Genomic DNA, 15,243 nt, shown 5'->3' with positions numbered 1-15,243 from the left:
TACCTCCGCAATGCAGACGGCAAGAGTGCAGTGGAATCAGATCAAAGGCCCATCTAGCCAAGCGAGCTGTTTAGCACAGTGGCCTCTTGGAACCACTGCCTCTTGGAAGCCCACAACCAGCTGATGAAAGAAACATCCCTCCCATGTCAATGGTTCCCTGGCAGTAGGGACTCAAGAGACAGACAACCACATAACCAAGAGGTTTTATGTAACCGTTAGGACTAGTAGACACTATCCTGCACGGGAAGGAGAATCAGCAAAGGAGGGATGCTTGGAACTCGTGCATCCCCAAATATTCTCCCCCTTTCACCTCTGCCAGGTGTGCTTCCAGAAAGGTTTTAAAAGGAAGAGGGACACACACACACACACACACACACTGCAGGGGAGAACCAGTGAATAGGAAAAGGGCTGCATGCTCCCTGCCCCGTGGCCATCAGTTTTCCTGCAAATGTTGCGGGGGGGGGGGGATCCTAAAATTTCCCAACAACTGTAAAAATGGGTGGTAAGAGGAAATGGCTTGCAGTCTGGCGTGAGCACTGCAGGTTCAGCGCTCTGTGGCCCAGTGGTCATTTTAACACCCCCCCCCATGTTAGCAAGATAAAGAATACAGTGGTGCCCCGCAAGACGAATGCCTCGCAAGACGGAAAACCCACTAGACGAAAGGGTTTTCCGTTTTTGAGCTGCTTCGCAAGACAAATTTCCCTATGGGCTTGCTTTGCAAGACGAAAACGTCTTGCGAGTGTTCCGATTTTTTTGCGCTCCCCCCCCCTTTTCTAAGCCGCTAAGCCTTTAATAGCCGCTAAGCCGCTAAACTGCTAATAGCGCTAAGCCGCTAATAGGGTTGCTTCGCAAGACGAAAAAACCGCTAGACGAAGAGACTCGCGAAACGGATTATTTTCATCTTGCGAGGCACCACTGTACACCTACAAAGTAGAGGCAATTGGCATTAGGTTTTAGCGAGACAAATACTTACAGGCAGTAGACAAACATGCAACAACTGTAGATCATGGGCAGCTCATCCAACAGCTACAAAAAAAAATGCAGAAAAGCATTTACAATTTAATCCACAGAAGATTCAAAGGAGGAGGAGGTGATCTAGGGTTGCATTTTTTAATGGCAGCGCTGAGTCAAGAGCAACACACAATGTTTTGTGAAGTGATCAAGGAGGTCAGAGACAGTCTGGAACGGGATTCTCTCCCTGCGTGGGATTGTAAAGGCACCACCAGGTCCAGTAAGAGGCCATGCTCCACGATGGCAGACAATAGCGGTCAATTAACCAGCAGTTAAGAGGACAGCAAGCGCCAACAGGAGGAAACTGCTATATTCCAAGAGATAAATTAATGTACATGCTACAGCCAAGCTGGCTGGCTGGATAAACTCTGACCATCACATAATAACAATAAAAAATACAAGAGCCATTATCAGAGGAGATACTAAGCTGTGCAATGATAGAGACTCCCCAGTATAGCAGCTGGGCATCCTGTTATCAACGGCATTTGGACAACGCTTACTGGCTTACCTAAGAGCACCTAGGGATATTTCTCCTAGTCACTATGCTACACAGGACCTGAAACATATTCGCAACCAAGCTAGTCTCAATTTCTACAGACCACTCCTCTTCCCCAAGTGACATGTTCGTTCACAGAATGGCTCTTATTTATTTATTCAAGATCAGTCAGGTTCGGTTTTTAAAAAGGCTTCTGTCTTGTTTCCAAGATTTCTGAATGTACTTTGTAGAAAGTACATTTTAACCATTTGGTACCGTTATTATTTTGCAGACAGGGTATTTGCTTACTTAGATTTGTCTGTAGTAAAAACTTACAACTGCTCCAACCACCCCATAGAGTTCTAGGAAGAAAAAACACACATCCATAAAAGGCGTGTGGACATTTTAAAGCAGTACTAACCTGCATTTCATACTTTAGGGTCATGTGAAAGCACCACGAGCCCAAACCTACGGCTGAAATCCAAGGAAGAAAGTGTTAGGGAAGGCAGGCATGCTGTAGGCAAAATACTTGGCCACTGTAACATTGACCTTCAACAAGAATTGATCACAGTTGGAACCTATGCTAAGAAATCTACCAGAGTTCATTTCAGGGCCTTTCCACGGAAGTCAAATGAATTCCTGAATGGAATACACACAATTCCAAACACTCCCTTTTTCCTGCAACCAAATGTGGACCTACAAGCTCCTGAAGTGAAAGGAGGAAACTGGGCAGCAAGATTGGAGCCAATCAAAATAGAAAATATTGGGCTAGACCAAGGTTTTCCAAACTTTGGTCTCCAGCTGTTTCTGGACTACAAATCCCATCACCCTTAGCTAGAAGGACCAGTGGTCAGGGATGATGGGAACTGTGGTCCAAAAACAGCTGGAGACCCAACTTTGGGAAACACTGGGCTAGATAAACCAAGGTCTTCCTTGTACCCAAACCAACTTTGTATTGATGAGTGAGAAAAGGCAGCAAACCTAAAATGGCTGTTCAGGAGGCGGGGCTGTTTCACCCGACAAGTTAATTGAGACGTCATTATTAAACACTTGCGGAAACTTTTCCCTTGGTTTCTTTGCTCTCCCAGCAGGTCCTATGAAATTATTCGCCCAAGGAGTTTTCAGAAACTAAACGGCCAACCGAAAAATGGGCTGAAGAAGTCCACCAGGTGGGGAGCACACTGGCTCTCTGTGTAGTCTAGGATGTTAGGTTCTTGTCGAGAGCAGGGAGAGTAACAGGAGGAGGATGATACACGCGCAGCTCTGCTACTGAAGCAAAGCCTGCCTGGTCTTGCAAGCTGCCTGGCAAGAAAACCTATTTCTAGCCACGAGATCCCCCAAGCTCTTTGGACGAAGAAGGTATAAAGACACAAAAAGGGTGGGGAATGAAGAAAAAGAGACTCCAACAATTACGCTTGTCAAAGCGGTCGGACCAAGCCTAAAGTTTTCAATACTAACTTAAGCAAGTTGGGACTTGGCGAGCCGAGGGAGCGCCTTCTCCCATATGGACCGACCTAGTCAGCAAGATCAACTAATGAGGCTCTCTGGCTTATTAAGCAAGCTGCAGAGGCCCAGTTCAAGGTGATCCGGGCACGGGCATTTTTTGCTGCGGCACCTACTCTGTGAAACACCCCCCCCCAAAAAAAAAAATTAAGTCTAGGGCCAACGCAGGTGTCCTCCCAGCACTTGGAAAAAAAAGTGTTAATTTCCCCAGGTCTTTGCTGGCAGCTACCGTATTTTCTTGCTCCATAAGACGCACTTTCCCCCTCCTAAAAAGTAAGGGGAAATGTGTGTGCGTCTTATGGCGCGAATGCAGGCGGGAGGCTCTGCTCAGCGCTCCCTTTAAACAGCCGCACACACACTCCGTGCGCTCTTTAAAGGGAGCGTGGTTCTTCGGGGAGCCTTAGCCGTGCGCGCCTCTCCCGGGCAGGGGATGAAGGCTCCCCTTCCCCGGGAGAGGCTGCACACGGCCAAGCAAGAAGCCAGGACAGCCAGCGGGATCACAGCGCAGCGATCCCGCTGGCTGTCCTGGCTTCTGGGATTCAGAATCCCCCCCCCCTTGTTTTCCTCTTCCAAAAACTAGGTGCATCTTATGGTCTGGTGCGTCTTATACAGCAAAAAATACGTTAATAATACCAGTTGGTTTTAAATGGAATTCTCAATTTGCCCTGGCTAGTGTGCTGCTGCTTCCAACTTTATTTGTTGCATGTGAGGTTTTAGGAAAGGCGGTACCAAAAAATATTATAGGTAGGTAACAGCAAATGAAGTGCTGCTGCCCTCTGTTGCGTGACCATCCTTCCTTCCAGCTCTGAAGCTGCAAAGGTGGTCGGGGATCACCCCAGAAATTGCATCGTGGTCCCATCCTCATCTCAAGGCACAAAGCTGGGAGGAAGACCCTAAGGCAGGCATGGGCAAACTCGGCCCGCCAGACGTTCTGGGACTACAATTCCCATCATCCCTGACCACTGGTCCTGTTAGCTAGGGATGATGGGAGTTGTAGTCCCAAAACATCTGGAGGGACAGAGTTTGCCCATGCCTGCCCTAGGGTGTACCCAATGGTGCCGTTCCACTGGTGTAACAGAACTTCCATCTTTTCTCCTACGCAGTCCACACCCCGCCGTGCATCTTCTAAATCTGCGGTGGGGGGGCCCTCTGGAGCCGATTTCGGGGGGCAAGCAGGGACAGGAAAGGGAAATCCCATTGTGCAAGTGGGACAATGCTCGCATAGCATTAGATACAATGCTGTGCAGACAAGGCAGTCCTCACAACATCTCCTGCTCCAGGGCAGGAAAGGTTGGCAACTGTAATTTTTCGCTTGGTTACAAAGTCCAGCCAAAAACTGTTGACTCCTTCGTGTGATGGCTGTACTTTAAGCATACTTCCCCCATGGGCAGGGTATGCTCATTTTAATCCTCCTTTTTGGGAAAATGTTGGCACACACTAGCTACCTTTGCAACTCCCCCACCTCTTGCGCTCTAAAAAATAAAGTCACATTTGTGTGGAAGAATAATTAGACCTGACCTGGAGAATACTTATAGCCATCTCTTATGGATTTTTTTTAAAAAAGCTCTGTTCCTTGAAACAAGTCCTGGCTTGTTTGAAAGCCACTAATCGTAGTTCCGGTTCCTCTAGAATGGGAAGCTACGGTTAATTGCAGTTTTCTAGTTTGTTTCTCTACTCAAGCAAAGAGAGGAGTGAATGTACAACACTTAGGCATCTCCTTACTAGGACTTAATTGTGCGAACGCTCTCAGGGACTCTCCTTCGGGAGCAACAACTATTCAAGGTGTGCTTTTCTTAACAAGTGGTGCAATGCCAAAGACTCTTTTTAAGCTGTTCCCAGCAGAAGAGTACTTAACAATGCCTCACAGTTACAGGGATTCTTGCTTGAGGAAAGTCAGGGACATGGTCACACCAGGCCGTTTTAAAAACAGCCAACAGGCTCCAAGGAAAGCATCTTGGTTTCCCTTTGCCATAGGGAAATAATCTGGGGAAAGCAAGGATAAAACTTGTCACCGCTTGTCACTCGAAAAGTCACCTGACTCCCCACACCATCAGGATATAAAGTACAAGTTGCCCCACTTACCTGCGACACACAAATAAGCTATTATATATCGTGTTTCGAGGCCATCTCTGTAACTCTGAATTGCACCATAGATTGGAGGTAGAATGAAAATCAAATTACTAACGGTGTTCCCTGCATGAGAAAAACAAAAAGCAAAGCGAAAAGGGATTAGCAGTGACTAATGAGCAAACTTTAGATGATTTAAAATCTATTTAGCAAAAAGAAAAGAAGAGAAGACTTCCAACAATACTGGGAATAAAACAACTGAGGTTATCCCAAGCTTCTCTGCTCTTTTTAAGAAGAAAAATGTTTATTTTTCATACAAGCTGGTATTGATGAAACATTCAAAATGGCTATTAAGAGCTTTCTTGAGTTTCTACGGTCTAGCACAGGAGATGATATGCAAGAATAACTCTTCTTTTTAGTGTAACATTTTCCCTTTAAAATAAGCGAAGGGATTGCTGCTCCTCACAATCATGCCAGTGGCATTTGAAAAAAGATAACACAGTTTTATTGATAAAGATCTCTCAGTAGCTTCAAGGAATGATTTCTAAAAACCATGTTCAGTGGCAGCAGACAGGTTACCTGACGTCAGGGTCGGGTAACAGAAGTCCAGCATCGCCACCTTGCTATGCTCGAAATTAACGAGGATCTCTAAAGAGATTTTGCAATCTCTTTCCGCAGGGCCTGAAAGACAGAGCTGTTCCGCCTGGCCTTTGGTTTGGACTCAGTATGATCCTTATATTTCCCTCCCCTTACGGTTTTGATCCACTTTTAAAATGAGGCTGCATTTTAAATTGCATTTTAACCTGTATTTTAAATTGGTCCCCCCCCCCATTATGTTTTTATTGTAATTTTACTGGTGTTAGCCGCCCTGAGCCCAGCTCTGGCCAGGGAGGGTGGGGTATAAATAAAATTTATCATTATTATGCTAGACTGGTGACTGGGGGTGGCCGCCGAGACCACATTGGCTCCCAGTACGTTTCCGAGCACAATTCAAAGTGTTGGTGTTGACCTTTAAAGCCCTAAACAGCCTGGGCCCAGTATACCTGAAGGAGCGTCTCCACCCCCATCGTTCTGCCCGGACGCTGAGGTCCAGCAGCGAGGGCCTTCTGGCGGTTCCCTCATTGCAAGAAGCAAAGCTACAGGGAACCAGGAAGAGGGCCTTCTCGGTAGTGGCCCCCGCCCTGTGGAACGCCCTCCCATCAGATATCAAAGAGATAAACAACTACCTGACATTCAGAAGACATCTTAAGGCAGCCCTGTTCAGGGAAGTTTTTCATGTGTGACATTTTTGGTCTCTGTGGAAGCTGCCCAGAGTGGCTGGGGAAACCCAGCCAGATGGGCGGGGTACAAATAAATTATTATTATTGTTGTTGTTGTTGTTTTATTATTATTATTATTATTATTATTATTATTATTATTAAGCCACATCCAACCAGCAACTCACATCTTTTAAAGTGTTCTTAACCACAGTATCATAGAACTGTAGAGTTGAAAGGGACTTCAAGGGTCCTATAGTCCAACCCCTTGAAATGCAGGAATTGCAGCTAAAGAATCCCTGATAGATGGAGACCCGAGGAGAATTATCACCAAGGCTAAAGTGCCGGAAAAAATGTCCAATTCCAAGGCACACTTTCAGGTGGCTTACTAAGTGTTTGCTTGCCCACTCCCAGTAGTAATAAACATTTTTCATGTATAATCTGGGCAGTAAACATTTCCTCACCAATTCTTTCAAGGTGGAGGGGAGAAAGGCACTATGAAACTGTTTGGAGGTAGTAGAATCAAGGTAAAGGTATTTTAGTAGCTTAGAAGACATTCTTCAAGTAAGCCCCGAAGCGTGAGGGTGGCTGGCTGGGTGAAAGAAACTCTCTCTCTCCATGTGCTACTAAATGCCATCAACACAGGCATGTATCAAAGGAAAATTCCATGGTGGCGTGGCGTGCTTCTTTGGCTTGCCTTGCTCCATCGTCTTGGGTACTTTTGCACCACACAACTAACCGCCCCAAAGAAAAGAAGTTCAAAAGGAAGGTATAGTTCACCTTGCAAGCAGGGTAAATAAGGGGCAGCAGGGTAACTTGCCCATGACAAAGGGCGGGGAGAACACTTGCATTTCAAGCCATATACAATTATTCCCACACCATAGCTTTCGAATTGTTTTGTAGAAATAAGCTCGCTCTCTCCGATGAAAGCTCGGAGGTGTTATTCAGGGAGGGTATCTCAAATAAAAATCTCAGCGCCATCACAAACTACAATTTCCTGGCTCCTTTGGGGGAAGCCAATACACTTATCCCAATAGAAAATACACCTAGGTTTTCTGCAGGTATATGCCCCATGGTGACTGCCATTAAGTTGGGCCTTTGTAATTAATTAATTAATTAAATTATATTTATATGCCACCCATCTGACTGGGCTACCCCAGCCACTCTGGGCAGCTTCCAACAGAATATTAAAACTATGATAAAACATTAAAAACTTTACTATACAGCACTGCTTTCAGATGTCTTCAAAACTTTCTTGGTTTCTTGGAAGTAAGAAAGTCAAAAGCACAAATTTGTAATTCCTTTTTTTAAAGGTGACTTACTTGAGGTACACTGCTATATAACAGACAGTCATACCTCAGGATGAATACGCTTCAGGTTGAGCGTTTTCGGGTTACGCTCTGCGGCGACCCGGGAGTAACGGAACTCATTACTTCCAGGTTTCGCCGCTCGCGCATGCGCAGACGCTCAAAATGATGTCACACGCATGTGCAGAAGTGGCAAAACGCGTAGATGTGTTTTATGTTCATTTCAGGATGCGAACAGGGCTCCGGAACGGATCCTGTTCGCATCCAGAGGTACCACTCTATTTAAAAATGTTCTTAAAGATGCACTACTTTCTTGTGAGGTGGGGAGGCCATTTAACTAGACTATATCCAAGAGCAGGATTTACAGAGAAGTTCCACCCTCCGTGCAAGGGAATCTGCAAAGGGCACCAGTCCTGGGCACCAGTCAGACTTTCCTGCTCAAAAGGAGATGGAGATTGGTTTCAAAGGGTTACCTAAATGTCCAACAGAACTGAACTAGACACTTTCAGAGGCATTCTAAGGCTTTACCTTTTTTTCCCCTTCCTAAGCAGAGAACTATCCCTACATGGTCTGCATCATTTCAAGCGACGCACCCTAAAGCTTTCCACACCTGGGAACCACCTTTACATAATGGAACACCTTTCTCACGTTTTCTCCCCGAGTCCAAATTGCAGTGCTGCGGTTGGTGCAAACCCCCAATCGGTCCTGACACATGAGTTGAAGGCCAATGGTTTAAAGCAGATCAGAAAACGCACAGAAAAACGCAAGAAAACTTGGATTCAATTATCTAAGACGCATGTCGAAAAAGGAAACATAAAAGAATTAAATGATACAGACTTCCAACAGATTTATAGTCCTCAAAAAAAAAACCGAGCTGAAGAAGGCGCTTACTCCGAAACAGGGCCCTGTCTGTGCACTGGTAATTCATGTACCTTTGTACCATATCACTGCATATTTGAAACTACATTATTTCTGTACTTAAACGTTGTATCCAAACTTACTATTGCTTTAAAACCATCGTACTTACATGGTATATTTAAATTTACTACTAGCTTCAACTGTGATTCTTAGCAGAATACACACGTTTTTCATCTCAACTCTTGAGTAGGAATTATTCCTTAACATGCAACCCATGGCTGGTTTAAAGCATGGCTTGAGAACATTTTCTGCCAGAATGGGAAATACCTGTATGTTGGGGTCCCTTCCAACTCTACAATTCTATGACTTTTGGTGAAAAGGACCCTGCCACACACATAGAAATCTGCAAATGACACATTTCCTACGTGGAAACTGACCTCCGTGCAGGAAATCGAATCATCTGAAGTTGCCTTTGACTGCTTTCGTGAGATACATTAACTCCCCACTCCCCCATTTCCTGCACCTGTAAGATGCTGTTACGCAGACACACACTGTATATGGTCAAATGTTAACGCTTTTGAGGGTACCAGTTTTTCACTGCCAGCCTAGCTGCATCCATTAGTCGTTGCATGGCTCACGCTGCCCTAAAAACTCTGAACGCTCAACAGGAACCTTTCAGACCCAAGAACACAACCTGACAATAGCCCACAGGTGGCTTCTCGTCATAAAAATGCCATTCCCCCATAACCCCCGGGGGGAAAGAGTCAAGGCATGGCCACATTGTTCCTGGAAGAAAGCTCATTCTTGAAAACAATGTTATCAGGCGTGTGCTATTAAGGGCAGAGAAGTATAGCAAACCAATTCCTCACAGCTTGATGGAAGCCGGCAGATTAGGCAGGGAGAGTTTCAGCAACTAAACCAGAGACTGAAGAAATCCTGGCCACAAACAAATGAACTTTTACCTTTGCTTGTCTAGCTTCGCTTTAAGGCAGCATACCTCTGCTTCAGCTAATACAGTGGTACCTCAGGTTACATACGCTTCAGGTTACATACGCCGCTAACCCAGAAATAGTACCTCGGGTTAAGAACTTTGCTTCAGGATGAGAACAGAAATTGTGCTCTGGCAGCGCGGCGGCAGCGGGCGGCCCCATTAGCTAAAGTGGTCTTCAGGTTAAGAACAGTTTCAGGTTAAGAACGGACCTCCAGAACGAATTAAGTACTTAACCCGAGGTACCACTGTAATGATAACTGATATTTAAAATATGATGCTGATATTTTTATATTTTTTAATGTGGATAAAAATACTGGTTGAGATCCAACACTTCACAAGCCGCGGTCTAGTCATGCAAAGGGGTCATCTCCTTGCTAAAGTGCCATGGATATCCACAAAAGCTGCACCAGAGGGTTCAGGGAATCGGTTGCATGGGGGTCTAGAAGGAATTCAGAAATACAATCACCAGGTTGCTCACTGGAGCAAGACAGTTTGAGCATACAGTCAAACCTCAGCTGCCGAACGTCTCCGTTTCAGAACATTTCAGCTCCCAAACGCTGAAAATCCCAGAAGGAAATGCTCCGGTTTTCAAACATTTTTCGGAAGCCAAATGTCCGACACGGCTTCCGCTGAGTGCAGGAAGCTCCTGCAACCAATCGGAAGCTGTGATTCGGTTGTCGGACGTTTTGGAAGCCGAACGGGCTTCCGGAACAGATCGCTGTATTTTTCGCTCTATAAGACGCACCAGACCACAAGACGCACCTAGTTTTTAGAGATGGAAAACAAGAAAAAAAATATTCTGAATCTCAGAAGCCGGAACAGCAAGAGGGATCGAGGCGCAGTGAAAGCAGAAATCCCTCTTGCTGTTCTGGCTTCTGGGATAGCTGCGCAGCCTGCATTCACTCCATACGACGCACACACATTTCCCCTCACTTTTTAGGAGTGAAAAAGTGAGTCTTATAGAGCAAAAAATACAGTACGTTCGACAACCAAGGTTTGACTGCATTACACCGAACCTGGCCTGACTGCCCTGACTGTCCGTTTCCAGGCCCAATTCAAAGTACAGTGATACTTCGGGTTAAGAACTTAATTCGTTCTGGAGGTCCGTTCTTAACCTGAAGCACCACTTTAGCTAATGGGGCCTCCCGCTGCCGCCGCCTCGCGATTTCTGTTCTCATCCTGAAGCAAAGTTCTTAACCTGAAGCACTATTTCTGGGTTAGCGGAGTCTGTAACCTGAGGTACCACTGTACTGGTTTTCTCCTATAAAGCCTTAACAGCCCAGAACAGCAAGGACCGCCTCTCTTGGACTCTACGCTAATCATCTCTCTTGGACTCTACGATAATCCCCTCCATGAGAATACAGAGCGTGGAAAAACAAGAACAGGCCTTTCCTGCAGTGGCTCTGAGTCTCCGTAGCCTGTTTGACAAGAGGTGATGACAGCGGCAAGGAGGTCTTGCTGGAGACCTTCCTTCATGGTGCCTGCCGACTGCTCCAACAGCTACATGTGTATCTGAAGAAGTGTGCATGCACACGAAAGCTCACACCAAGAACTAACTTAGTTGGTCTTTAAGGTGCTACTGGAAGGAATTTTTTTATTTTGACTATGGCAGACCAACACGGCTACCTATCTGTAACCAGCTACAACTCAGGAGAGCTTTCTAGGCACCTGGAATCTCTACAAAGGACTCCAGAATAGCAACTTCTGGAGGTGAATTGCTCAGCCACCACTATGGTTCAACGATCCAGGCATCACACCAAACCACCGTTAAGCTTCCTTAACCGTGATTTTTAAATGGTGCATGGGAAGAACAACTGGTTGTGGCGCTGTATCATTTGTCGCGTATTTGCACAAGATGCACCAAGTTCTAAATAAAGCACCCGTCATGCAAACATTCTATTACAAGAAAAATAATAATCAGGATTTCCATAGCCATTTGAATAACTAGCTTTCTTCCTAAGCTGCTCACTTGTCCTGTACATAATAAAAACACATTCTAAAACTGCCTGCCCGAAGTGGATGCTGTTACGCAAGAGGGGATAAGCACCGTCACACGTCACGTGATATGTTGCAGCAACACAACATCTATGCGTCAGGGAAATCGGCAGTCGGGCAAAGAGTCATCCAAATATTTTGGCGGAGCAACCAGAGAAGTTCAGAAGGAAGCTTTCGCTAGGTTCGAAAGCATGCCAGCTTTTATACAGCTTTATGCAATTTCATTTTGCTCACTAAGTGGCAGTTGCTACTTCCAAGTCTCTGAACTTTTCCCATCCAAACAGCTGTGGGCAGGAATCTCACACTGCAGGTGCTGCCAATTCGCCACCCAGGATTTCTAAGGTGGATAGAGAGAGAAGGCAAGCAGTTCTTTACTCCAAGCCACCCACGTGCCACTATTCCTTGGGTTAGCACACGCTTTCGAACATGCGGTCTCCCTTCAGTTCCCTTCACTAGCGCCCAGAAGCCAGCCAAAGTGTACCATATCCATAGCAGCCGTCTTCCCTTCCCTTCTCCTTTTCCTCCACCCCTTTCCTTATTCTAATTTTAAGATTTCCACTCTCTGACCTTAGAGAAATAGTGCAGAGAACCATTTTAAAAACTGGTACATCCACATGAATTTATGCATGGTGATGGTGGTTCCTGGATTCTTTAAATGGCACTGAGAAAAAATGCTCACTGCCTTAGGAAATTGGCGCTACATTTTGTGAATGAGGAATGGGGGTGCACGTACAGTGGTACCTCGGGCTACATACGCTTCAGGTTACATACGCTTCAGGTTACAGACTCCACTAACCCAGAAATATTACCTCAGGTTAAGAACTTTGCTTCAGGATGAGAACAGAAATCGTGCTCTGGTGGCGCAGTGGCAGCAGGAGGCCCCATTAGCTAAAGTGGTGCTTCAGGTTAAGAACAGTTTCAGGTTAAGTACAGACCTCCGGAATGAGGTGCCACTGTATTCCTGTACGGTAACTGGTAGTGGTGACACTGAGAGGAGGAGCTCATTCTGGAATATTAACAATACCACTTTGGTGACTGACATCTCCATCTGGCTGACCCCTCCAGCTTTCTTTAGCAGGTCAGCAGAAGAGCTTATTTTCTCTATTCATATCTTTCTCCAAGGAGTACATGGTTCAACCCCCCCCCCCAGTAAATTCCTACGACGACCCTGTGATGGAGGTTAAGAGGCTGCGACTGACTCCAAGGTGAGCTTCATGACCCAGTGGGGACTTGAACCCAGACCTCCCAGGTCCTAGTCTGACACTCTAACCACTACACCACACGGGCTTCCCAGAGTCCTTCTACCATGAGGCAGCTCTATAAAGTGAGTCGCTAAATAAATATGGGAAAAGCAAAAGGTCACGTAGAGAAGGATCTGAAATATTTTCCTAGAAGCTTGAATTTGTGTTACTCTGAATCACCTGCTTTGCTGTTTTAATGTGCTGTAAACCGCTTTGAGATTTTAAAATATAAAATATAAAGTGGTATAAAGATGAAATTAACAGCAACTCATCCTCACACTGGGGGGAGGGGGGTGGTGCCTAGACATATCATGGCGGTACTGGGTTTAAGGTGCCATTTGGCAATTAGCATACAGTGCTGCCTCGGGTTACAGACGCTTCAGGTTACATACGCTTCAGGTTACGGACTCCGCTAACTCAGAAATAGTACCTCAGGTTAAGAAGTTTGCTTCAGGATGAGAACAGGAATTGTGCTTCAGTGGCGCAACGGCAGCGGGAGGCCCCATTAGCTAAAGTGGTGCTTCAGGTTAAGAACGGACCTCCAGAACAAATTAAGTTCTCAACCTGAGGTACCACTGTATATCTGAGAATGGCTGGCAGAGCTGAGGTGGCCTGATCACAACCAACACAAGCAGCAGGAGAAACAGAAAGTGCTGCTTCATCTTAATTTAAAAAAGACAACATTGCAATAATGCCCCCAGAATAAGCCAACAGCTGATTTCCCTTCTTGTGGTTTGGGTGGGGTGGAGAGGAGCCGGCAATCTCCCTCATATTCTTGCCGTCGTTCTCTTTCCCCTACATGTGCGTTACTGAGAATGCAGAAGAACGCAGCTGTTTCCCAAATCCAAGATCCTTCTGGAGATGCCAGCTATTGAACTCGGGACCTTCAGGATACCACTCCGCTAAAGGCTCCCTGTCTCAGAAGACAAGAGGCAAAAGGATCCCAAGGCACGGACGCTTGCAAGCGTGAGCGGCAGACACTCATACGTTGCCTGTGTGACCTGCAGGGCAACTGCAAAAAGGTTGGCCATAGCTGTGTCATATCGCCTTCAGAATCAGGATATGGCAACCACGCTTTTAGTTGCAGACAGAATATTCAAAAGCAGGTTGGTTGAAACTAACGTCATGCCCTACTGAAGTGTTTAATCTACTAAAATATGAATGGAAATGGCATTGGACACCAAATAAGTCGATATTTTAGCAGGAAATGCTATGGAATGCCTAGATTCCACACATGTGCACATGATATGTACAGTGGTACCTCGGGTTAAGTACTTAATTCGTTCTGGAGGTCCGTTCTTAACCGGAAACTGTTCTTAACCTGAAGCACCACGTTAGCTAATGGGGCCTCCTGCTGCCGCTGGAGCACGGTTCCTGTTCTCATCCTTAAGCAAAGTTTTTAACCCGAGGTACTATTTCTGGGTTAGCGGAGTCTGTAAGCTGAAGTGCCTGTAACCTGAAGCGTATGCAACCCGAGGTACTACTGTATTTAATTTACTGGATTTGCTGCCAGAAGATGATCTCTACTCTGCATCAGATGCTGCTGTGTTATCCATTTCACTGTTGTTTAGTTTAACTTGTTTGTTTTTATCCTGTAAGCCTCCCTCAGAACTGCTGGTTATAAAGATCTGAAATAAATATAAAAGCACACCAAAGTTCAGAGGGTATATACCACCAAATGCCAGCTGCTGGGAGGCAAACAGGAGGAGAGTGTGTTTGCCCTCATGGCATGTCAAAGGTCTTCGAAGCTGACCAGCCGGACCTTTGATATGATACAAGGGCTTTCTTGCCTTTTTAAACAGGGAATGGAAGAAAAATCAAAGCTAAATAGTAATTAATAAAGCAGCAGGTGAATGAGTGTATGAAACAAAAATAATAGATTCAGCAAAATTTAAAACCACCTTGCCGACAAAGGTCTGTATAGTTAAAGTTATGGTTTTCCCAGTAGTGATGTATGGAAGTGAGAGCTGGACCATAAAGAAGGCTGATCACCGAAGAATTGATGCTTTTGAATTCTGGTGCTGGAGGAGACTCTTGAGAGTCCCATGGACTGCAAGAAGATCAAACCTCTCCATTCCTAAGGAAATCAGCCCTGAGTGCTCGCTGGAAGGACAGATCATGAAGCTGAGGCTCCAAGACTTTGGCCACCTCATGAGAAGAGAAGAATCCCTGGAAAAGACCCTGATGTTGGGAAAGATGGAGGGCACAAGGAGAAGGGGACGACGGAGGACGAGATGGTGGGACAGTGTTCTTGAAGCTACCAGCAGGAGTTTGACCAAACTGCGGGAGGCAATGGAAGACAGGAGTGCCTGGTGTGCTCTGGTCCAGGGGGTCACGAAGAGGCGGACACGACTAAATGACTAAACAACAACAATTTAATTTAATGAAGCTGGAAAGGAAAAAAGGAGGGGGAGGAAAGCAAAAAGACAGCTGAAACTTTGAAGTTAGTACTCTGGTGTCAGGGAACTGCCATCGGAGCTAGAGGCGGAGGGAAGGCTCCAGAGGGATGCCGGAGAGGGTCCCAGTAGGGAGAGGGGCA

The 15,243-nt window shown here is 45.9% G+C and overlaps 1 protein-coding gene across 3 annotated transcripts in view; it reads right to left on the bottom strand.

The window, feature by feature from the left end:
- ACER3 (alkaline ceramidase 3) overlaps window positions 1-15,243 on the bottom strand; it is a 51,511-nt gene that overhangs the window by 20,687 nt on the left and 15,581 nt on the right. For all 3 annotated transcript variants that reach the window (XM_082219578.1, XM_082219577.1, XM_082219579.1), the window contains 3 exons: window positions 5,072-5,182; window positions 1,908-1,960; window positions 974-1,026 (listed from right to left, as the gene is read on the bottom strand). In XM_082219578.1, the coding sequence (XP_082075704.1) occupies window positions 974-1,026; window positions 1,908-1,960; window positions 5,072-5,182 (217 nt within the window). The remainder of the gene's footprint in view (window positions 1-973; window positions 1,027-1,907; window positions 1,961-5,071; window positions 5,183-15,243) is intronic.

Source organism: Podarcis vaucheri (genome assembly GCF_965113315.1).
Source record: "Podarcis vaucheri genome assembly, chromosome: 4".
Taxonomy (NCBI): domain Eukaryota; kingdom Metazoa; phylum Chordata; class Lepidosauria; order Squamata; family Lacertidae; genus Podarcis; species Podarcis vaucheri.
This window is presented reverse-complemented; position numbering and strand designations above follow the sequence as displayed.